This window comes from Vespa mandarinia, chromosome 2, assembly GCF_050613455.1.
Source record: "Vespa mandarinia isolate Hongniang chromosome 2, ASM5061345v1, whole genome shotgun sequence".
Taxonomy (NCBI): Eukaryota; Metazoa; Arthropoda; class Insecta; order Hymenoptera; family Vespidae; genus Vespa; species Vespa mandarinia.
This window is the reverse complement of record NC_140811.1, coordinates 15,045,001-15,070,241: the sequence shown is the minus strand read 5'-3', so window position 1 is coordinate 15,070,241 and position 25,241 is coordinate 15,045,001. Positions and strand designations below refer to the sequence as shown.

At 36.0% G+C, this 25,241-nt stretch overlaps 5 protein-coding genes across 7 annotated transcripts in view; 2 read left to right on the top strand and 3 right to left on the bottom strand.

Moving 5' to 3' along the window:
• Positions 1-2,964, top strand: part of p130CAS (Serine_rich_CAS and FAT-like_CAS_C domain-containing protein p130CAS) — a 47,520-nt gene extending 44,556 nt beyond the window's left edge. Inside the window, exon 9 of the mRNA XM_035871720.2 lies at positions 80-2,964. Within this exon, the coding sequence (XP_035727613.1) occupies positions 80-367 (288 nt within the window). The 3' untranslated portion in view covers positions 368-2,964. The remainder of the gene's footprint in view (positions 1-79) is intronic.
• A 323-nt stretch (positions 2,965-3,287) lies between these two features.
• On the bottom strand, positions 3,288-4,087 carry vnc (GNAT family N-acetyltransferase vnc). Its single transcript, XM_085655484.1, has one exon. It carries the CDS (start codon positions 4,085-4,087, stop codon positions 3,545-3,547), a length of 543 nt encoding a protein of 180 aa, XP_085511610.1. The 3' UTR covers positions 3,288-3,544.
• A 7-nt stretch (positions 4,088-4,094) lies between these two features.
• LOC118443985 (small integral membrane protein 13-like) lies at positions 4,095-5,008 on the bottom strand. The gene is made up of 2 exons (XM_035871743.2): positions 4,614-5,008; positions 4,095-4,388 (listed from the first exon to the last, which is right to left on the bottom strand). Exons 1-2 carry the CDS (start codon positions 4,684-4,686, stop codon positions 4,252-4,254), a joined length of 210 nt encoding a protein of 69 aa, XP_035727636.2. The 5' UTR covers positions 4,687-5,008; the 3' UTR covers positions 4,095-4,251.
• A 458-nt stretch (positions 5,009-5,466) lies between these two features.
• On the top strand, positions 5,467-7,827 carry LOC146873231 (uncharacterized). Its single transcript, XM_085654882.1, has 2 exons — positions 5,467-6,961; positions 7,027-7,827. Exons 1-2 carry the CDS (start codon positions 5,501-5,503, stop codon positions 7,552-7,554), a joined length of 1,989 nt encoding a protein of 662 aa, XP_085511008.1. The 5' UTR covers positions 5,467-5,500; the 3' UTR covers positions 7,555-7,827.
• Positions 7,789-25,241, bottom strand: part of LOC118443344 (serine/threonine-protein phosphatase 4 regulatory subunit 1) — a 120,927-nt gene continuing 103,474 nt past the window's right edge. For all 3 annotated transcript variants that reach the window (XM_035870168.2, XM_035870187.2, XM_035870195.2), the window contains 9 exons: positions 20,615-20,727; positions 14,984-15,126; positions 14,705-14,845; positions 11,809-11,979; positions 11,435-11,718; positions 11,106-11,325; positions 10,014-11,027; positions 9,655-9,931; positions 7,789-9,502 (listed from right to left, as the gene is read on the bottom strand). In XM_035870168.2, coding sequence (XP_035726061.1) covers positions 9,348-9,502; positions 9,655-9,931; positions 10,014-11,027; positions 11,106-11,325; positions 11,435-11,718; positions 11,809-11,979; positions 14,705-14,845; positions 14,984-15,126; positions 20,615-20,727 — 2,518 coding nt within the window. In that variant the 3' untranslated portion in view covers positions 7,789-9,347. The remainder of the gene's footprint in view (positions 9,503-9,654; positions 9,932-10,013; positions 11,028-11,105; positions 11,326-11,434; positions 11,719-11,808; positions 11,980-14,704; positions 14,846-14,983; positions 15,127-20,614; positions 20,728-25,241) is intronic.

Genomic DNA, 25,241 nt, shown 5'->3' with positions numbered 1-25,241 from the left:
TAACTTACCTAAGCAAATTGTTATTTTTATTATTATATCATTTTTGTTATTTTTATTATATTATCATTTTCTTGTTTAGGTCTTTCTGGCACACGGCAAATTCGTCGTCCTTAGCGCCCATCGACTCGTTCACATAGGTGATACCGTGCATAGGAACGTGACAAGAAACGACGTGAGAACGCGAGTTCTTCAATGTGCGAATGCCCTGAACGAGGCACTCGCACAGACAGTCTCGAAGACGAAACAGGCAGCACAATTCTTTCCTAGCGTGACTGCGGTACAAGAGATGGTCGATAGCGTCGTTGACGTTTCTCACTTGGCCAAAGATCTCAAAGTCGCCATGATACATGCTGCGCAGCAACCATGAATTTATTTTTGCACTAGCAAAACGTGATTGGATAACGAAAGGTAGAAAAAGTATGAGAGAGCGATAGACCGATAGAGCGATAGAGCGATAGAGAGAGAGAGAGAGAGAGAGAGAGAGAGAAAGAGAGAGAGAGACCGTGAAACGTCGATAAGAAGTAGAGACGTGACTCTAACATGAATTTCTTCAGTATGCTGAGGAGAGAACAAGAAAATCAATGTCTCTTAGATCGTTCTATAGTGACTCGAAAGTGTTCGAAGGTCCTACAACGTGAATGTTTAAAGACGATAATCAGTAACGTCGTAATATTGTCAGGCGACCGTGAGGGGTTTAATATCGTTTATTATGACGTTAATTGTCCTGGATTTTGACGATTAAACGAATAAAAGTTAGAGGGCGTTGGACGTGTCTTTTTGGATGAACAGATAAGACGAAAGAGAAAAATATTCTCGGAATTTAAACGTCTCCCTTTTTCTTCTTTCTAAAGATAAGGAATCAATCTTTAGGCCTACGTTTTATTAGAAATACGCAACTGCCAAAGCACAAGTATAGTAGTAGGGAAGGGAGACCAATAAAAAAGAAAAAAAAAAAAAACAAAAAAAAAAAGAAAAAAGAAAAGAAAAAAAAGAAAAAAAAAGGAAAAAAGAACAAAAAAAAATACGGAAAAAAAATGATTTATATAAATGTATTCGAGAATTAATGATATCGTAGTGTTTTATAGAGGAAACGTAATCGTGTCATTTTTCGAGTAGATGCGAAATCCGTACGTCGAATACACAAACTTGTCCTTCCGTGCTAATTACGAGTGCTGCGTTCGGAACAAAACGAAATTTGTTAATAATTATTATCCGCTATATAACGAACTGCCTTTTGAACGTGTTTCTGAACGATTTTAACAGATTAAAATATAACGAACGAGCAATTTGCGCAATTTAATAAAAAGAAGAGAAAAAGAAAAGAAAAGAAAGAAAACAAAAAACAAGAAAAAAAAGCCCAGAGATAGGATCTTCTTTACAACGGTCAAATTCACTCGAAAATATTGATTGATATTAGTTTAGTTTATAGAACGTAAATTTTTTATGTAATATCAGAATTTTATACGAAACTTTTACGATGTCGGATTTTCGACGTATTTTATCGTTTGAATATCCGTATATTTCTACAGCTCTTCCAAAACAGCCTATACCGAAGTTCCGAAATTCTAAATAATTAATAAACGACACGGATCACTAGAGACAATGACTATAATAATTAATGCTACGATTAAAGGAATAATAAATAAGAATTGTGCAGCAAAGTTCCATTTTCTTCCGCCTTTATGACGGAACCTTGACTTGAAATATCAATAACGAGCCGTATATTTATATAATTACTGGTCATTCGGCAGCAGTTTTGTGATTGATACAATCATTTAGAAAGATTGAAAACCCTTTAATAATGGATCAAAATAAGCGTGCGCAGCTGTTCGAGCACAAAAACAGAAATACCTCAGCAGATTTTGCGACGCTAATTGCTATTAGAGTACGAAAATTGTACGTAATGGTGAATAGTTTATATCGCACTTTATTTTTTAGAGAATGTATAATCGAGCGAGAATAATGTATGCGCCTATGCGCGTGATCTTTGGTCGACGAGGCGTGTATTATAATTTATTGGCAGTGTTCTGTAAAATATTGCATTTGTGCGGATTACATAGCGTTCTTGTATATTTAGAATTTGCATATACATATAATATAGATGGTTAAACCATTAGGTGCTCATCATACATGTCGATTCATTGTCTTTTTAAGACATCACGAAGACAGTAATATTATATCAATTGATATCAATTCTATCGAAACGTACGCGTATATATTACTGTTTCAATTATCTAAGAATCATTTAGCATCATCCGCTTTTTTTTTCATTTCCCTTTTGTACATTGTACCTGGATCAACTTTGTTCGCAAATATCATAGCTACGATAACGTGTTAGGATTGCTCGTACGCGTACCTATTTTTTTATCTTTATATCGTTCGAGCAAATGATTGCAAATAATTGCATTCGGAGAGAGGGAGGGGAAGGGTGGAAAAAAAAGCGCGTTAATGTCAACGCGCTCCTTTATTAATGCTGTGCTTAAGAGTCGAACGAACTACAAACACCAACGACTTTGTTCCTGACGATACTTACGATCCAATAATACTTTGTACGTGAACGTTTAAGTTATTATTCGGGCAGCATGTCTTTCGAAATGGATCGATCGCGTTGTTTTTAAGATCGTTTAATGTACATAGACGTATTTATACACATTATAATTAATCCTATTAAAAGCGACATATGTATACACAAAATAGAATACAAGATATGATAGCCAAATGCAACAATGGAGTAAACGTATTAAAGAATCGTGCAATGTCAGATGTAATTTTTAAGTGTCAAATTGTACTCAAAGAAGTATTTACAGGAAGCATTTATCGAATTGCCACGAATTTTATTTCAAACGAATGAATAAATTTCAAAATATTACAAAGATCGAAATTGTTTTTATTCTTATAATAGGTACTCATCCTCTGGAGAAAAAAGAAAGAAAAAAAGACGAAAAAAAAAAGAAAAGAAGAGAAGTTGAATAAGATATTAGTTCCCGCTTAATTTCTTTTTACCCCCAACCCCCTCCCCCCAATTAATTTTGGTTATAAAATAAAGATGAACTATAACAATAATACCTAACGTTTAAAGAGAAAATTTGTATTTCCTGAGATACTTTGCATATTAAAAATTACATGTTTCAAGTACATTGTATTTAAAGTAATTACAGGCAATATTTTTCTTTTCTGTTACAAACTATTAATCAAATATGCACCATTGAATGTAGAATCAATTCGATAACGCCTTCAATTCCCACATTTAATCACTAACAAATATCTTCATGATAATATATAAAACATTTGCAACGACATTTTTCATATCTTTTTTTTTTTTTTTTTTCTTTTAATTTTCTCCATGACACATTGGTAGAACATTCAGTCGGTTAAAATAAACCATTCAACATTTTCGTTTTTTCTTTTTCTTGTTTTTGTTTTTCCATATGTGATTCTTGATTGAAAATGACACAAAATACTATGGTGTTAATGTTAACGTAATACACCACAATTTGTTCGATGATCAATTTATATACAAGCATATATAAATATTCCAATCCAACTATGAATGATCGCAGCATCTCCCTGAATGAATGTCCGTATAAGCATCTTTAAATACTTCTTCTTTTTCCAAATGGAAAAATTTAAGATCACGCTTCATGGCATACGCATCTTCACCATCCGCATAATATTTCGGTTCGACTTCGGAGATCTCAAAATTTAAACTGCTTATGTAAAGATTTAAAGCCGCTCGATTGCTTCTACGTACATGTAATGAAACATAATTTGCACCAAAGCACTCCACCATTGCTCTGGAAGCTTGATTCATAAGTTTTTGTGCAATACCAAGCCTTCTGTGAGATCGTTTCACAGCTAAACTGGTTATGTGTCCATGTGGATTATCTTCACAATCTTCTTCCATCTTGGCCAGAACATATCCCACTATCCTTCCTTTTTCATCTTCTGCTACGTAACTTAATTGTGGCCAAGATAAAGCATGATATAGGTAATATTTCATTTGATAATTTTCAGGTAAACATTGCAAATTGCAATGTTGTATGTTCAATAAATCATCCGTGTTTGCACAGCGTATATTTATAGACATTTTGATGTTTTCTCTTTGAATGCGATTCCAGATTAGATAATCCTGATTAATACTTTTCTTGTAGAAGGTTTATTTTTCTTTTCTTTTTCCTTTTTCTTTTTTTTTTCTTTCTTTTTTCTTTTTTTCACCAGCCAATTCTTTTACAATGGAACACAATGTAGAACTTAATCACGACGAACTTTCTTTATACGAGATCGACCATTCTTCAAATCATTGACCGATGAAGACTCGCTCATTCCACCGAGTAATTCACGAACAAATCGGAATCGTGAAAGGAAGAACTTCCAAACTAAGTACCAGCCTATAAAAATTATAAATACAATAGTTATTACGATCAATTTTATTTACATTATCTAATATCTAATGGAAACAATAACATTGCATTATTTTTCCGTACAACACGTGATGATGTAGGTTACCTATTCATTAAATTCAGAGATTTGCATAATTTATTAAAATTAAGATCAGCAGCTTGTTTATATTAATAATTATATCCTCCTTGCGTTTCTTGCTCATTTATCCTTACCCAATAATACGAGGCCAAATACGATCAGTAGACTCGATATCACGGAGAATGCTGCCAGAAGGATTTCCTGCATTATCGAGTTTGTACCTTGCAATACGAGATGAAACAAAACTACCTACGATGAGATCCGCGAAAATAGTGTCATAATATTCCTTTTCCTTTTTTACCTCAATAATTCTCGCGACAGGAGAATTGAATTTTCTACATATAAGAATTTTGACAACGAAGAATTTAGCACTATACGACACCAAAATATGATCCAAACTACTCGTTCAACTACCGTAACACGCCATTTTGATAATCTCCAATAGAGAGTTTCCATGTAGAGGTTATGATTTCCCCCTCCAACCTCGTGACGAACTCTTCAATTTTTTAGAATCATTTTCCCTATGCGTATGTACAGCACAAATTGGAAAACTTACCAAAGGATCAAAGTCCAAATTCTATTTTCTATGATGCGATGCGAATGAAGATATTGGAAAATGTTATAATCGGTAAGTGTTTTGAATGCCAATCGCTAATCGAGTAGACAGGAAGCAGATAGTGGTCACGTGGTATGAAGAATGCTCGTACATTATAGGACGACCTATGAATTGACTGATGTTGCGCGGTAAATTCAAAATCATATTGTAAATCAAAAACTTTCTCCTTTTACAATTAAACTAATTTCTACTTACAAAAAATTTCTTATATATATATATATGTATATATATATATATATCCTACTATATTCACATCGTCAAAAGATATCGATTTTTATAACCGAGTAAGATTGTCACTTGTATCATGACTCGTCGTACGAGTAGATTTATAAATAACACATTGAGGTATTATAAAAATTTGCCATTATATTAAATTAAATTCGATCTAAAATGTTGTAGAAATCGATGTTATTAGGCTACTGTGTTATGGTGAAATTGTGTTGTTACAAATGGATCTGGATTCCGTTTATCGTAATTTCAGTACTTACGATAGTGGAAAGTAAAAGACGTCAAAAGAGACCCTTCAATTTATTACATCATTATCAGCAGCATCTCATTTCGAACGAAAATCATAACGATTTAACATCGAATTCTATTTTGTATGGTAAGAAATTATCCTCAAACGTGAACGCTACCGAAGAGACGATGACTACTTCGATGACTTCGTTTTTCGATACAAAACAATCTGTTAAAGAAAAGACATTATTAGATCTTGAAAAACCTAAGCTTTTCGACGACATCGATAAGCATTCGGATTTGGAGGAATCGTCGAACGACACGCACATTCGAGTAAAAAGAACCGATTTTAAGTTTGTCAAATCGGATAAAAATCAGCCATTGATACGTTTGAAAAGTAATTATTTCGTAGATCTAGCCGATTCTTTTCCACGAAAATCTTCAAACGCAGAATATCGATCATTGAGAAAAAGGTACATTAAATTATCGAAAAGTTCTAATGATTATTACAATACTTCCAATTATCGAAACGTATCTTCTAATTCTAATGGAACATTTTTCAATTCGCAAGTTACTGAAACAAATCGTTACCTCGACAATTATATTACCGATTCGATGGCATCAAAAATTCATTGTAACGACGTTGAAAAAAAAGTCGGAACAATCTTTAATCTCGAAGCTAATATTTCGCAAACTTTGAAGCCAAACGATTCAATGTTAAAAAATATTGGAGTTTATAAAAAGAAATCTAAAAAGAAAAGAAAGTCTAACAAAAATAAGATACGTAGAGTTCTTCATGGGAAGAAAAGAAAATTAGGGAAATACGTTGGTAGGACGGATAAGAGGAAAGGTATTTCCTCTAAAGCAACTGGCAAACGTATCTCGAACTCATTAAAAACAACGTCCCTTTCGAAAGGCAAGCAACAAAAGATTCACACGATTAGAAATTTAGATTTACCTAAAATTGTCGACGATTATCAAGTCGAATCTAAAATGAAAAAAAAGGATTCTATTGACGATGGATCGGAAATTCATGTAGTTCGAAGAAGAAAGATTTCTGATTATGAAAGATCCTCTCGCGAGGGTGAGAACGAACGAACTGAAGAAACATTGATAGAGGAAAAGATAGACGTATCATCTGTGAACGATAATGTGCGAGATAAAAGAAGCTTAAATAAAAGTAAAGGGATTGTATTTGAGGAAAGAGATATATCATTAAGGACTCGATTAAAGAGAAATGAAAATGACAATTTAACGATACCGAAATACCCAAATGTTCTTGAATCAACGTTGTCATCTTTATCAATGTTATCAGAAACTAATCAGTCACTGTTTGAGAAACCACGTGGCGATAGAGCAGTGAAATCCATCGAGGAAATCAAAGAACTCGCGGAGAAGCTGGTTACCAAAGTAAGTACTTAAGTACACACTTATTTTGGATTGGCAAATTAACGGTATCGAAGTTATCTTCGAAGGTGAACGAGTTACAAAGTTATCTGAGCTATGAAAACGAAAGAGAAAGTAAAGGAGAGAAGATTATGAAGATGAAGAAGAAGAAGAAGCTGGAGTCACGTGAGATCGAAGTTCCTCATAATAACGGCACGATCGAAGAAGAAATTGTTTTGGAAACACCAAAATTAGTGGATGAATGCGTACGAATAGGTGATCTTAGTTCGGCCTTGAAAACTCTAGATGATAGAAACGCTAGTTTCGATAAGGTAACGAAAAAGGAAGAATCAGGAACTGAAAGGATTAATTTATTAAACGATCGAACGGATTCGTTGACGAAGAGAGTGATTCGTAAAAATCGAATTAAACGAAAATCGCGTCGTAAATGGGGCAGATGGACGGGTTGGAGCAGTTGTAGCGTCAGTTGCGGTAAAGGTCGACAGATCAGATGGAGACATTGTTTACGCGATTGTAGTACAGTTGAAACTGAAATGGAAGAAAAGGCATGCCAAATGCCGGCCTGTCCACCTGGAAAGTTTCTCGGAATATTTTAGATTTTTTTTTCAAAATGATTGTCACAGTGATTCGTTCTTCTAATCGTCGTTCCTCCATAACTAGTGGTTTATATATCTTTAGATCGTTTTAAGGGATCGTTGTATATGGTAAGCAATAAAGTTTGTATTTTATTATTCGAAAAATAGAGTATTAAAAAAAAAAAAAAAAAAAAAAAAAATGGAAAGCTGTAACAGCGGGTGATAAGAGTTAAGTTATTGTCTTATGATTGTGTAACAAATCGCTTCAAGTATATTTCTTTGTCTTATTATGAAATACACACACAATATATTATACAGAATATTTTAAACAATACCATTCTCCTTTTCTCACAAATATTCACAATTAACGACTGTATTCGTTGCATACAGGATAATTACTGTAGCTTATAATCGTTCTTCGCCTTCGTGAAACCAATGATACGTGAAAGTTTGATTTTCTTCCATAATAGATGTAAAATATTTTTTGGGCATTGCAAGTTCGATTTAAATCATCTAATATATCCAGTAAAACTATCGACGTCCGCATATTCAACTTCGTAACACTATACAATTTGTTTTAAATTAAAAATTTCAGTTATTTCATCCTAAGCCCGCTATCCGTTTCGTACTTCCTTAAAATATTCGTATCGTACACTATTTATACACTATCCAACAATTTAATCGTCCGTGACTTATTAACTATTCTTATCGTGGTATCGGTTTTAAAAGTTGGCCTTAGACAAAAATTACTGTTCCGCGCAAGAATTTTCTATTCCCCAAAAATTTTGGCGCAGTGCGAGGATTTCCAAAAATTCTCGTGGACACATTTGACATCTTTCTAATCTAAACGGTTCTATACAAACTCGTAACGTATATATGAAATATATCGCGCAGCGACGAATAGTTTATTACTGAATTGTTCGCTCGTATATTATTCAGCGTATCTTCGCGGTAAAGTCACGCGATTACGGCTTATTTAGAACATTGTACGTTAGAAAGATTTATCGTCGGTAGGGCGAATATTTTCTTTTTTTCTTTTTTCCATTTTTTTTTTTTTATTTCCCGACGTAGGCGCGTAGGCGTTTCTCTTCGATAACGTGTAAAATTTCCAAATAAATCGGGGACGTATTCGCGCTCATGGATATAAAACTTCCTTTGCAAAGTTCTTTCCCAAGCAAAACAAAAGGGGGAGGGGGGAGAGGGGGTGTGGAAAAGATGTATTAAAAAGTTGCTTCGAAGCGATCAATTAAAACAAAGAATAGAATAACATAAAATAAAATATGACCATGAGTGTATTTCACTCGTAGTTCTACCTAAGATTCGCACAACCAAAGGTATATACCTTTTAGCAAAAAAAAACTATAAAAAGTCTTAACGGCGTGCTATCTTTCAATTATTAATATTTGCCTTATCCGAGTGGCCACTTACACGTAAAAAATGATCACAATATTTAACGCATGCATTCTCGCGCGCTCTACACACATTCATCACAAATTTTTTCTTCATTCATACGTTTCCTTTAATTCTCTCCTCAGTGGCATACTATACGGTTCTCAGATTGCGGACAGCGTGACAACCCATATGTCTTTTTTTCCATTATGTTTTTCTTCGTTGAATCATAAATACTTGTAACATTTCGACTATTCAATTTATCTTCAATTTATACTTCAAGTTCTCCTGTCGTAATAATTCCTATGATCGAAGGATATTGCGTGGAAGAACCGATGCACGTGCAATCAACGGTGTGACATAAAAGTTTTGTTTTTATCCTCGATATAATGAAAAGGATATTTATCCACAGAGATCATAAAATATTAAAATACTATATTTCTAGCCTGTTCCGTTTGTACATCCGACACGAGATGCTCTTCTCTTCCCGCCAAGATTCTGACGTCTCGATCGATATCTAAGCGCATTTGCTTAAGTCTTCTCTCTACGTTTTCTGCATGATCGTAACCTAACCAGTCTACTAAAAAAATGAACAAAGTAAAAAATTAAAATAATTTTAATACATATAATTATATAATAAATTATGATATATATATATATATATATATATATATATATATATATATATTTTCGTTATGTGTCAGATTATAATGCAATACGATATACACTTACTACCCATAGCAATTACATTCTGCGATAATGTCCTAGCTACGGCCAGTCTTACGTTTGGAACTTTATCCCAAGAAAGATTTAGTAGACTCGGTAACATTTCCTTGGCGAATTTCTCTCCGCTAATCGCATTGCCAGCAATCAGTTGTGCGCAGAGAAGAGCGTAGGTTTGCCTACGAACCCACTTACTTGTATTAATCGCAATTGTATCTCTGAGTTCCTGTATAAGTGCCGTGGCAAGAGGTTCATCGTTAGAAAGATGAGAGATTATTCGAGTAACCTACAAGAATGAATTAGTATTGGTAACGGTAATATACAAGATATTAATTTATGTAAATATGATAAAGAATGTGATCAGTTACCAGTGTAAGCGCAACTTGTCTGACAGCGGCAACTTTATCAATGAGTAATTTAAGAGACAACGGTGCGATGTATTGCGCCACGTCGTTGGCATTAAAAAGAGTAACAACCTCGAGTAATTGGGTGGCCAATTCCTTTCTAAACCTCCAGTTCCATTCGTTATCCGTGACAAGAAAATTATGCAACCTCGGTAAATAGTGCCAACGATAATTAGGCTTGAGTATTTTAAGAAATGTCGCTAGGTGTTTCAAAACACCGATTCTAACTTCATCAAGATCCTTAATAAAGCCGTCATATATAGGCACGAGATCAGTGGCAGTAAGTTCTTCGCCCAATATTATGGCTATTTCGTGAATGCTAGAGGCTAAAGTACGCCTGACCTTCCATTGTTTCGCACCCGCCAATGATTGATACGCTTTCTTTAAATAAGGCCAATTCTCTTTTCCTAATGTCAACGTGACCGCGGGAAAACTGAAGGCACAGTGATACGAAATTTCTCCTTCCTCACATAGCTCTGGCTCAGCCATGGATACAAAATAATCAACTAGATCTTGAGGTACGATGTCTTGCTTATTATTTTTAGATTCGTGTTTCCTGAGAAATAGGGACGCATTTAAATTACTCTTGTCCAGAGATAAATTGGATATATCTATGGTCTCGGCGCTGTCATCGGCCCATATCGATGAACGATTATTATCATCTTCATCGTCCTCTTCCTCTTTCTGTTGCTTTTTGTTATCAATTTTTCGATTATCAACGTTAATGCTACATTTTGCCGTACTTTCGTCTTTTTTCTTTGATATCGTCAAATTGCTCGTTCCCTTGGTAGGATCATCCTTTTTATCTTGCGCATTTTCATTAGTCGACTTATTTGTTTCCGAGGACTTTTGAGCGGCTTGGACTAAGGGATCATCAAGAGGTATTTCCGGTGGTATGTAATAATATAGAAACGTATTAAATTTTTCGGTATCGTCCGGATCATTTTGTTCGTTTTCCGTCGTTTGCTTTTTTTGCGTCTGCGATGATAAAATCATTAAATGCGATTATTAACAATGCTTTTGCCATTGATATTTAATTTATACAATGTTCCGTACCTTCGTTTTGTGCGCTCTCAGGGGAAGATTGGACATATAGTTTTTTTGAGTATGCTCGTACACTTCCATCAGACAACCGATATCGAGTACATCTCTAATGTCGTAATCTTCCGAATCCAACGTTTGATTCCGTATCGCACACTTAGTCGGAAAAATTCCTTCATACGAGTATCGTATGCCCGATGTAAAATCTCGTTCGATACTGTTATTCTTATCGATACTATAATCATTATTATATTATTTTATTGTTGTTGTTCTTGTTCTTGTTATCATCATTATTATAATTGTAATACATTAATATTCTATATCAATAAGTAAATTAAATTCACCTGAAATTATCGTCCTGTTGATTGGTGAAAACAAATTCGCCATCTTGATTATAGGTCACATTAGTGAATTGTTTTGCAAAAGTAGATATGAAAGGACCAAGAATTTGAAATGCGCTCGCTCGTACCCACTTGGAGTCATCGTTGAGATGCGTTGCTAAAATATCAGCCAATAGTATTCGACGATATGGATATGTGACGCAACAGGAAACTGGCATCATTACGTCGACGCAAGCTTTCCTAACTCCCCAAACGTTGTCCAGGCATAATTGGACAAATATTGGAAACTGAAATATAACATTATTAAGAGATAAAAAAAATTATTACATTGTTTCCCAATATAAAACTTTTGTTCTCTCCGTTAAAATTGTATTTACCAGTTTATAAAGAAGAGCTTTCCTTCCTACCGCGACACACATTTCCCCAAAATGTACCACGCACATCCTTCTTACGTGGATGATATTATCTCCACAAAGAGCGATGTATCTGTCCAAGAAGACCTTTTCTGTGAGCTCTTTACCAATAAGCAGTGCCATTTTACTCATGAGCTGTGGGCCGACACAAAATGCGATATAATGCTTAAGGGGGTACTAGGAAAAAATCATCATTAACTCGGGAATAAATGAATTGTGAAAGGTTTAACCGTATATTTTTTTTATATATGTAAAACTCGAATAAATAGTACGTTCACATGTTATTATTGAATATACAAAATTAAAAAATAGTAATACATCATCAAGTACGAGAGATTACATTTAAGATACAACAAAGAAATACAAAATATAAGTTAACAAAAAAAGAAAAAGAAAAAGAAAAAAAAAAAAATTGGAAGAAAAAATTAAATATTATACACGCATCTTCTCGAAGGTTCATATCGTTCCGTCCCGCTCATCAAAGCTGGCTGTGATATGAGAGCGTAAAGAGAAACCACATCACAACCACTCTGACGGGAGGAACAGTCGATCGGTCTGTTGTTGTCTATAAAACTGAAAAAATTTGAATGCATAGATCAAAAAAAAAAAAAAAAAAGAAAAAAAGAGAGAAAGAAAAAAGAAAACCTTTGATTACATCATTTAAAAGGAATCTTACAGCATACAATACACATTGAAAAAACGTTGAATCATGAAATCCTGTCGAGTTTGATTTCTTCGATGGAAAATCGAGTCGCAGCCCTCATCAAAGCTGGCTGTGATATGAAGTTTCATTAGCATACAACAACCACTTTGTGAGCGACGCGAACGCGAAAACTTTTTAGCTCTAGGAATTTCAGTCTTCTATGAAAAAAAGTTTGGGATCAGTTGGAGCCCGATCTTCTTGGAGTTTTCTTCGTGAACGAAGAAGGAGGCTGCCTCCCTTTATCTTTCTTTTTTTTCTCCCTCTTCCTCTCATTCTTTCGTTTTCTCCCTCTTTTATTTTTTCTTTTTTTTTTTTTTCTTTTTTTGCTATCTGAGTTAGTCTTTCTCTTCCTTGGGCGCGTAGGAGGAAGGAGGTCGAGGAACGTGCGGGCCCAACGATGCGAAAAAACATCGATCCAAACATCAAAAATGGCTGTGATATGAAATCAAAAGAAAAGGCTACACGTCACAGCCAATTTGACGATTGGATCGTGTTTCCTTTTGTCTCCAACATAATAATCTGGCTTGCTCGCTCGATTTTTTCCCCGATGTTGATACACGATCGCCGAGCGTGATTCGTATCTGAAAAGCAATCATCTTTGGTAAAACGGTTAAAGGGGAGGGAACACGCGACCGGCATGAAAAAAGCAATATTATTCTGGAGGATCCCTTGACGATCGGTTCTGCGGGCCAAGGTCATCAAAATGGCTGTGATATGACTCGCAACATTCCACAGCCAATTTGATTTATCGGACCGCAAAAGGTTCTTAAACTTTCGCTTTGCTCTTAGTACCTTTTTATCCGCCATTCGTTGCTCCCAGCAGCTCTTCCTCTTCTTCATTAGATTTCTTCGATCTCGTGTACTCGATCATCCGTTCCTCTTCCTTTCTCTCGTATCTTCTTTCTTTTTTTCTTCCTTTGTTCTTGATTCTTTGAAACAACACGCTTGTTTTGCGTCAACATTCTCTCCATCACATACACACACACACGCACGCACGTACATACACACACACACACACTCTCTCTTTCTCTCTCTCTCACACTCTCTGACTGACTCATTCACTCACTCATTCAATCACTCATTCACTCACTCTTGTTCTTCTTTCTCTCACTCAACCTCTCGCTCTCGTTTAAACAGTGTTGAGGACGGACACAATTTTGCTCATCAAAGCTGGCTGTGATAGTTGATCTCTATGACAAACCAACTTTGATGGTAAAAGCATGCCCCTATCGATCGAGGATCGTGCTCGCCGTGCTTTACTTCTCTAAGGTCTATCTCCTCCTTCCATCTTTCTCACACATTCTCTCTCTTTCTTTCTCTTTCTCTCTCTCTCTCTCTCTCTCTCTCTTTCTTTCTCTTTCTCTCTCTCTCTCTCTCTCTCTCTCTCTCCCTCTCTCTCTTTTCCAACAAATCCCGTCACTACTCCTTCGCGTCGTAGGAGACTAATAACAAATGTTATATTGGCGATGGGTCGCATGAAAAATTTCGCGTTCAACGAAACTTTGAAAAAAGAGAAAAATACTCAAGGGGGGAAAGAAAATGTAGGGTACGTGCTCCGATTCTCGTGTCGACGAGGTTGAAGAGGTTGAAGGGGTTCAACGAACGCCACATGAAAGACAAGGTAGTGAGACGCGATTGCGTGAGAACATCTCACTACCCATGTCTTTCAGGCGGAATCCGCCGAAGAGATATAATGTGGGGCGCAGGCTTGGATCGGTGGTAATGTTAAAAGAATTTACTCGGAGGCGAGTACTTGAGAAGGAGACTAAAGAAGAGCATAAATCGTTTCGTTCTCTCGATGCTCTCTCTCTCTCTCTCGGTGCTCTTTCTCTCTCTCTCTCACTCTCTCTGTCTCTCTCTTTCTGGTTATTTACTAACTCGTTCTATCGTTGAACTTTTTGTAATAAATACGTTTCCTTGTTAACGCCATTCTCATTCTCAAGTGCTCGTGTTTGCTCGAAAAAAAAAGAAAAAAAAGAAAAAAAAAGAGAAAAAAAAAGAAAAGAAAAAAAAAGAAAAAAAAAAAGAAAAGAAAAAATAACGAAACGACGACGCGACAGGCACGGATAAATGGATGACACGAGATAAGAAGGAATGACAAAATGGGTGCTCTGTGGTTTGGGAGTCGAGGAAAGGAACAGCGAGATGGAAACTTACAGAAATGCCTGAATTCAAGTAGTCGACGGTCATGCGGGATAAGCTCTCTACTATCGGGCAGATTTCGGTCTCAATAGTCTTCGTGTCTAACAGGCCGCGTTTGATCAAAGCTAATAAGGCCTCTTGCGCCGATTGTCGTACCTGCAAGGTGAAGAACAGCGATAGCTTAAGTGCCTCGATCTTTCGCGGGTTTCTCCGAACGTCGGGGAAGAATAGAAGAAACAGGGTAATAGCATGGGGAAGAATGTCACGTACGTTCGATTGAAAATCTTTACTCACTTGATTGTCCATATCTAGAAGGTATTTTCTGATAATACCAAGGATGTGATTGTGAAGAACATCGCCAAATAAGTGAGGAGTGTCCTGGCAGATCATGGCAACGTATGGCAATTGTTCCACCAAGTCCGAACGAATTGGAGGTTCTGAAAGAAAATTAGTTCTTGAGATAATTAAAAAATAATAGTCCATTTGTACGGTTTCTAATAGGCTTTACATGAATAGTAAATATATCAATGAAAAAAGATCTATAAAGTCGTAAACGAACTATCTCATTTAGAAGCGAGGGAATAGTAATAATCAAGGGAGTTTCGATTATTACCACGCTCGCAAACGAGATCCAAATTACAAGTTTTGTGGTTAACACGACGTGGTAATTCTATGGAGTCGGCCTATCACTACTTTATCCGTAAAACATATGTTTCGTACAAATACAATGTCAACCTGACGATCATAGATATGACTATCCTTTATGACAATAACTCCGCGCATGATTTAGCTTAATATCTTCCCTGTATTTTGTACAATGGATCATTATAATCGAGTTGAGAAGAAAATGAATGGAATTAGAAAAATAAAACGCGATATGGAAATTAAGGAAAATCGAGAGCAGAAAGAAGAACGAGGTATCAACTGTCTTTTCAAAATCATTCGATCGAGCGATCCAAAAAGCCGACAATTGCAGATCTATATTACTAATAGTTATTGACATAGCAGAAAACAAAATCTTTTTCTTGTAGGTCTTTATGGTCAAACACGAGAAACACTCGACGAGTTCAACAAAAACACGAGGTAAAAGACGTAGGAAACAAAAAAAAAAAAGAAAGAAAGAAAGAAAGAAAGAAAGGAGAAAAAGAGAGAAAGAGAAAAAAGAGGCTATTCTTCGATGACGTCTCTCAACCTTAGTGGTTCCAGGTCGAGGTCCCTTTTACAACGAAATACCTGAATGGCGAAAAGTGGACATAAGGGTGCACGAAAAAGAAGTCGGTAAACTGGCGCTTCTACCGATTAGGAAAACTCGCACCTTTCCGAGAGGGCCAGCTTTAAGCGAGAGACCTTCATAAAAGGAGAAAATTCGCAGCCGACCATTAGCGAACATACTTGTTCTCTTTCTCTTCTTCACTCTCCGTCAACGTAGTGGTCAAGCGGTCCAGATGGACTAACTGCGTTGCTGCAATTATTGCGGAGGAGGATAATGCCTGGAGAATTCGTACCGCGAAAATGAGCATTGTGTAAAACTTTATGCGAAACTTCACCTCTAGTTACCATCAGTTACTATCGTTTGCTACAATCAGAGAGGAAGAAAGTTTACGAGTAAGTACGTGATATTGCGTGGGACAGAATGATCGTAGATTTTTTCTTTTTTCTTTTTTTATTATTATTATTATTATTATTATTATTATTATTATTATTATTTAAGTCACACGTAGGCGTCAAGATTATCTTAAAACTTCCTTGATCGAGTTAGTAATCAAATAGATTGAAGATGTAACAATTATGTTATCATCTCAAGTACGAATAAGTTACAAAAATATAATCGTATGCTCACCATTTATAGACTCAACGAAAAAGATTATATCCATAATTAGGGAATTAATTTCGTTTCTGAACATCACTCGTTGCATCGTGACACACTTCATCGTCGTATATTATCTTGTAAAAATTTTTACGAATATATTTCGAAATATCAAAAGACACTATTATAACGCATGGCGGAAAATATTTGAACTCTCTTTGAACTCAAAATTAATAAAGAAAACGAAGAGAAATAAAAAAAAGCAAGACGAGAAGGAGGAGGAGGAGGAAAAGGCAAATGTTCACGATCAAAAAGCATAGGCGCGACTGAAGGTAAAGTTTGGCTTCCAGGAAAAATATATCTACCCTTGAAAAGCTTTTCAAAGTGGTGGGGATAAAACTACTACTGCGTAGTATGGACCCTAGAACTAAAGGGCCTCATGGTGAGCGGTGGGAGAAAAACGAGAATGAGGGTGGAAGGATATGGTTTGAAATGGATTTTAAGGTTAGAGCATAGCTGTTTAGGAATTTTGAAAATGTTTTTAAGAAATATATGAAAAAGATCAATGAGTTTTAGGAATATATAGCGTGCGAAATTCATACTTCTCATCCTCTCAGCATGTACACAATAGTCCTAATAATTTCCTCCTCCTTCACCTCCTCCTCCTTCACCTCCTCCTCCTATTTTTTTCCATTCCTCATGATTTTCTCATTTTATTCCACGCTCGAGATTTTTATTTTTCTTCTATCATCTTTATTTTCTGATACACTCGCACACAGCTTCGTTCATTAATCACTCCGAGGGTCTTATCTTCTTCTCCGCCTACCCTATCCTTGTCCCTTCTCTAGATCCTACCGAAAATATCCCGGCGGGGTCCTTCAGGAATCTGTCTTTAAAAAAAAGAGTACGAGAAACTCTGTGTAACGTTTAAATGCCATCGTTAAAAGCTTCTTCGTTTGTACTTCCTTTTCTCTCTCTCTCTCTCTCTCTCTCTCTCTCTCTCTCTCTCTCTCTCTCTCTCTCTCTCTCTCTCTCTCTCTCTCTCTCTCTCTCTTTCTCTTTCTTACTTTTTTTCTTTTTTTCTTTTCTTTCCTTCTTGACCTTTCGTTTTCTCGGTACTTTGATTTTTTATTTAAATATTGATAAGCTCGACAAAAGGAATACTTTCTTCTGAGAGAAAATATAAGATCGTTTGGTTAATTGAACGTACGGAATAATGATTACCCACGAATTGATTTTAATAAAGAATGTAATTTAACACGTATAGAATACAATTAAACTGCGATGATAAATTTAATCCTTACTAATAGTTAAAAAGAAAAAAAATAAGAAATTAATGATGTTAGCTGCGAAAATCATTTTAATCGTCGTAGTTTATAATGTTTGTCTGTTTTCGTCAGTTTCTTGTCTATTTATCGTGAAAATTCTATTTAAAACGTTTCAATATCGTATTTGTTAATTTACTAGATTATTATAGATCGCTATAATACAATGAAATCTATCGATCAAGAGATAACGTTGTCTTTCGTTAAAACGATAACGAGAAGAAAAAGAAAGATGAAAAATTGGATCGTAATGACAATCGGCTTTTCAGTCCGTTTTCTTTCGAAATTCCAAAAATACGTAAACTCATCGAAAACATGGTGGAAGAAGAAAAAGAAAAAGAAGAAGAAAAAGAAAAAGAAGAAGAAAAAGAAAAAAAGAAAACGCGTGTCGCGTGCCCCGTTTCCTGAATCGTGGGATGTCGCGACCCTTCGTTCTTATTCCCTAACGTAGAAACACCGGTGGTGGCACGTGTTACAGGCAAGATGTTTCATAGATCGCGTCTAAAAATAGAAAAAGGAGAGAAGGAATACGAGGGTCGAAACCACCGGGCCCCTTGCACCAGGATGCACCGTTTGTCAACGGGTGCTCGTTGCATTTTTACGACAACGAGGGAGGGCCCATCGAATTTCTTCCTTCCTGAGCAGAAGATTTCTTCAAAAACAACATCTGACTCTTTCTCTTTCTCTCTCTCTCTCTCTCTCTCTCTCTCTGTCTGTCTGTCTGTCTGTCTGTCTGTCTGTCTATCTGTCTAAAACGTCTCTCTATATCCTAATTCACTCGCTCTATTAAAACTCTTACGATTTACTCTTTTACTTTCCCCTTTACGAAAGTCTGGATATCGTCCGTTCATAAATGAACTCTTGAACGTGCTAATATACTACGAGATGAAATCTACCGTGTTGTAAACAGTTTTTATATAGAATTACGAAAAAAGAACGTTTAATGGCCGTGATTCTAATGTTGACATTAAAAACGTGTTTTTTTTTTTTTTTTAATACGACGACGAGGAGCAACTGTTTCGTAATTATTTTAAGAAAAATATCTTTTTCAAAACGTTTCATATGAAAATTATTTCGTTTGCACGTATTGATATTGTACGAGGGGAAAACGATTCAATGATAAATTTTCGAGATACATCTAAAAGATTATGTAAAAAATAAGATCTAAAAAGATTATGTGTCATTTTTTTTATTTTTTATTTTTTCTTACCTGCGAGCAAGAAGAAAGACTTTTTTTTTTTATTCAGGACGAAGTCCTATGAGTTAGACTTACCCTCGCTCTTATGCTTACCAGACAACTGGAGGCAAGCCAAACATAATTACGTGGACGATTTCGTATTCACGAAGAGCATTTTCCCTACATTTTCCTTTTATGGTTAACACAATAATCGGCCGTATACTTTGTTTTCGAGTGCATCAAGAGAAAGAAATGCAAAATGAAGTTTTTCGTTTTTCCGGATGGCAAATTCAAAGCAAGCACCATTTGCATTTCATTTTAATATTGCAATTTAAAAATGACCCCGAGCTCGGAACGTACCTACCTCTATCTTCTTTTTTCTTTTGTAATTTTATCTATCTGCCAGTTTCGTTCATTCTCCCATTCTAAAGAGGACAGTAAAAAAAAAAAAGAAAAAAAAAAAGAAAAAGAAAAAATAGAAAAGAAAGAAAGAAAACGCGGCCGTTCTATGAGTATTTATATATAAAAGCGTGTTGATAATTTTTGAACGAGCGAAAAAGTTAAAAAAAGAAAAAAGCGTAGGTGGAATAGGAGGGAGATAATCATAGAAATAGCATGTGTGTGATGCGTCGAAAATACGTGGGGTCATCCCATGACATTCCGGAAGGGCACGCGCCTTACCGGAAGCAGGACTAATCCGTCATCACCTCCCGCATGCTCCTCTTTTCCGTTCTCCTCTCTTTCTCTGTCTCTCTCTCTCTCTCTCTCTCTCTCTCTCTCTCTCTCTCTTTCTCTCTCTGTCTCTCTCTTTCTCTTTCTTTCCCGTCATTTAACCGTCCAACGTTCAACGACACGCGTTCTGTCTTCTTTCAAAAACGCCCCCCATGCTGTCTGTCGGTAGACATACCGCTTGCTTGCTCACGACTTGATCGCTATTTCTCAAATCTTCTTCTATTTTCGTCCAAATAAGCCAGTCTATTAGCCGAAAAAACGAATGGCCAGGACATTAACTATTCGTGTAATCATAATGAATAGAATGATCAAAGTGAAATGTACAGAGAAGTTGTTTACTCAGCTTACTGATTTGTGAAATGAAGTAATTAAAAAAAAAAAAAAAAAATATATATATATATATATATATATATATAAAGAAAAATGAAGAAAATATAAAGTAAATGAATGTTTATTTTAAATGTTAATATGATCATATCAAAACCCGCACGATATATATACGTATCGAAGGATTTGGCTCAGAATTGATCGTGTCCAATCCTTCAATTATTTGAAAACATTCATGCCAATGCAATAATTACAGGCAACATCAAAGCTTGAAAAGTAAATCATTTTGATAAGAATATTTATTCTTGGGGTCTGAGAAAATAAACTGAAGTTTATAATTCCTTTTTTTTTTATCAAACAGAATTAATCGAATATCTTTTAAACAATCTGATTATGGCTCATTCTTCTTCGTCTTATTCAAACAACAGATTTAAATTTATTTTATCTCGAGCAAACGAAAAGATTTCTTACATTGACGCGATAATACGAAGAAGAAAAAAAAAGGAAGAAAAAAAAAAAAGAAAAAGAAAATTCAAGCGTTGATTAAGTTCGTTTACCTGGATCATCGCTTATCTGATGGACGTATTTCATGTATTCTTCAACCGGGAGCTTGGTTTCGGTGTTGGCAGCTGATCGAAAGATTTCTACCAAAATACGACCGACCATCTGTCTGTAACAGAAAAGAAAACAAAACTTGTTAAACGAGAATTTTCGACATTTAAAAAGGGATCTCAAATTACAGTCGATTATAGTCGTACCGTACAACATCGAAAGGATCAAAGGAAAAAATGATAAAGGATCAATCAACTGACGGAAGTTATACATCAATTTTTGCAGAATCTCACGAACGACCTGGTATATTATAATTTCGCATGCGTTTACGCAATTGATCGTTCCGTAAAAGTCGAGTGTCTGATATAATGCATGCGAATACATCGTCGTCGTCGTCGTCGTCGTCGATGCGATTTGATTTATAAGACACGCAACGTGCGATCGACGATTATTCACGCTTCCCGACGTCCTTATATTACCGCGTGCATCCTTGCGCACGACAATGCATAAGGAATGAGCCGAGAAAATGTGGATTTACCGAGAGAGATTTTTCATCGTTTAACATCGACGAGGGTGAAACGAATTTACGCTTTGCCACGTACCCGCTTCTATCTTTTGAGCGACACGAGTAACGTGATTACATTTTTCCTATACGAACTCGCGTTGCTCGTAGAACAATTTTCGAATGATAAATATTAGGAGAGAAAATCAGGTTCGGACGTGTTTAAGATAGTCGGGGTATTAAAAAGTACGGGAGTGGGGAGTGAAAGAAAAGAGAAAACGAAAAAAAAAAAAAAAAGAAAAAAAAGAAAAGAGGAAAGAAAAAAAAAGGAAAAAGGAAAAAAGGATAAAAGAAAAAAGAAAACAAAAAAAAAAAGAATGAAAAAGAAAAAGAAATAGAAAAAGAAAGCGGATAAGGGTCGAACGTCTTGAGCGAGTAGCAAGGCAAGAGCAGCCATGGAGGCGGCGAGTTCGAAAAGAGGAAAGAGAAGAAGAGGGGTAGGTAGGAAGTTGTAAGAAGAGAGGAAGACGAAGAAGATACGTGCGGTTCGATCACGGCCCACTCAGCCCTCCTTTGCTTTAAAATGACTTCCCCTTACCGCGTGGCGGCTATGTACTAGGCGTAAAGCTTCTCTCCACTCTCGAGGCACGCTATATGCCACGAGGATAACCGAAATAGGCCGAACGTAGCCGAAGGAGAAAAGTCGGAGGGGAAGGTAAGAGAAGAGGGGATAGAGAGACGACGTCGAACGAGACGCCACTGGTGGGGTACCCTGCCCTACCAGAGTCCCGGAGGATGTCTGGGGGTGGGGGAGGCCGTTCTCCAAAGTCGTTGGAGAACGAGCTGAGTCTCGGTACCGCCCGTGAACGCCTACCGTGCCGGCGAAAACATGGCCGCCACCGGCCGACCGTCTTCTTCTACGCGTTCCTATCCCTACATCCTCGGCCCTCCCGCGCGCTAACGAGTCCAAAGTCCCTACTCCCTTTTCTTACCGTTTGTTCCCTTTGCGACACTCTTCGAACTCGAATTAAATATTATGAGAACTTGATTGAGAATGCATAAGAGATTGATCTGCGAATTTTAATAAAGATCGATAACGCCCTTGGGATCGATCGATTTTTTCTTCTTTTCTTTTCTTTTCTTTTTCTTCTTCTTTTTTTCTTCTTTTTTTTTCCTCCCCTTTTTTTTCAACAACTTCCCATTTCGGGCATTCTCTTTTATTATGTATTATTTATTAAAAACATGGACGTTGTTTTTGAAAGTCATATAATTTTTTAATGAATACATATTTAAATATCTTAGTAATATAATTCTATTAGGTATATTAGTATCGCGATATATTTACCAAACGATCGATACTCGTCAAACTATTAAAGGGGCTTTTCTGACTATATAATACGACAAAAACTAGTTTACAAGATCCTCGTGTACGAACTATTAGCACGCATGTTAACAATTTCATGTGTATATTCAGCGTCTAAACATATAGACAAGGACTTCCGCATCAAAGACATTCGCATTACTTGCGTAAGTGGTACAAGATATGAAGGCGCACCGTGCGGCTTCGTTCTCCGCGAAATTTCATATTCGAGTTTAATCAAGTTTTCTCAAGATAGAGATTCGCCAATTTTGTGCAATGTCTTCCTCTCTAGTTGTAGACATAAACCTGTTATTGGTAGATAAAATGCATATACATATCGATATACAAATTTTGATATATTTATAACTTAGAAAACGACATATAAAAGACCTTCGAAAAAAAAAAAAAAAATAGAAAAAGTAAAAAACAAAAACAAAAAAAAAAAAAAAAAAGAAAAAATACAAAAGAATAGAAAAATATCCTTGATGTGATTAGATACTCGACTAAATATATCATAGTCAAATATCACAAACGTGATTCTTTTTAAAGTGTTATTTTTAATGATGCTATTTTTTGTAAAGTACCGAATTATATGCTATTATTCGAAGAAACAAATTGTCATTGAAGAAAATTCGTCAAAACTATTTTTATTTAACACCGTACATTACGTACATTAACTAAGTTAAGATAGAATAATGAATAAATCAGCTGAAATTAATCAGTTCAACTAGAAAAGGTCTGAATTTCGTCGAAAATATCAATCTATTCTTGTTCGATTTACCGGAAATGAATAAATTTATCTTCCTTCATTTCGAATTATGAGTAGTCAATATTCGGATCGTTTGAAATGCTTTCATTTCGTTCAAGATTTAAGAAAGATCCGCATCTCTTTTTCTAGGTAAATAGAAGCTCCTCCTCTCTGTCTCTGTCTGTCTGTCCGTCTGACTCTCTCTCTCTCTCTCTCTCTCTCTTTCTTCGATTTTTCTTAGGACGACGAAAAGTACTTTCCGCCAGACAAGACACGTTCCCATGACCTCAAAAGGTAGGGCCTTGCCCTTCTTCTCATCCTCAACGATGGTCTTTCTATATACGAAGGGGAAGACCGATTGAAAGAAGGAGAGTCCCCACTTCTCCATCGAAATTCGCGGTCATATACAAGGCTTCTACGTACGGTACTTTCCACGAAATCTCTTTCACACGCCTTTTTCTATTCCACATCGATTTACTTATACACCTTTGCATCATCATTTCATCCTTTTCTTTTTGAATGATTTACAAAAAAAAAAAAAAAAGCGAATTATCGTAATAAATTTTTATTTATATTCCGTGTAAGTGTTTCCAAAATTTAACGACGACGTTTAACGCGAACAAAGGAACGTAAAGTAAAAGTTCGACAATGTTCAACGCGATTTAAAGAAGGTTGACATGATCTCTTTCCAGGTGCATGTTATTAACGAGGGAAATATAAAGAGATGAACTAGAAAGGGATGAGACAGATAAATAGAGAAACAACGAACTGTCGAGAAAAATTGCTGCTGGGTGAAATCCATCTAAGCATCTGTCGTATCTACGCTTAAAGAACCGTAGTCGATAATCGGCTTTAATATCTAGTATCTATGAACGGCGATCGATATTACGTCGATCCTAGGGTCGAAAAACCCGATTAGTTAAACGATTTCGAACGATTTGTCTTGCATAACGAATGAAGAGAAAGAGAAAGAGAAAGAAAAAGAGAGAGAGAGAGAGAGAGAAAATCGACGTATACGTGTGACATATTTCGGTCGATTGTACGAGGATTTATCAGGAACTAGGGCAGCAGGATTTGGACAAAGGAAGGAAGAAAAGGTTTTCGTCGACGATTTGGCATAATTTCCGAAGAGAAAAGAGGAGAAAGATAGAAAGAGATAGAAAAATCAATCATCTTGCGTGTGAAAAAAATCAATAAATCGAATTCGAAATCGTTGCCGTTGAGAAATTCAAAAGATAAAAAGAAAGAGAGAGAAAGAGAGAAAGTAGAATAGTAATTTTCACAGTCAACTTTCGAATCCGTTTAGGCGCTAAAAAACAAAACTATTGCAAATAATCGCGATTATGGTTGATGTGGATTCCGAATAAGGCAGAGAGATTAGCGCTTAGTCTTCCGATTGCTTTATGGTTTCACGCTTTTCAATGACAATGGAACGTTGAACCGTCTTTCGAGAAACCGTTCCTGGTGCTGAAAGGAAGCGCGTTTAGAGAAAGGAAGGGATCGTGACGTTAATGACTGTGAGGGAAAATGAAAGAGGAGCACCAAAACTCTCTTCAACCCCTTTATTATTGGGACAAATATTTCGGTAGACGAGAGCTATCTTATAAATTTCTCAATAGATTTTCTTCTTTCATATGCCGGCCACCCATCCTGAAATCTTTACTTCAATTGAAAATCTTTAATGGACTTCAATATCGCACGATATCACGATAAATATCGCGTGCACACACGCGTTTGTTTTTTCCAACAATTTATTGCCGTATTCGTCGTTAGGAAATTTTACACCCGTTAGATAAATTTTATGCGTGAATATTCACTCAGAAAATATAAAGATGGAACGACGAAGAAGAGTTTGACGATCGTATGAGGTATGAGGTAATAAAGTGTACGAGAGAGAGAGAGAGAGAGAGAGAGAGAGAGAGAGAGAGAGAGAGAGAGAGAGAGAGAGAAAAAGAGAGAGAGAGAGAGAGAAAAAGAGAGAGAGAGAGAGAGACGATTTGTCTTTCAATTAAGTTACGCGCC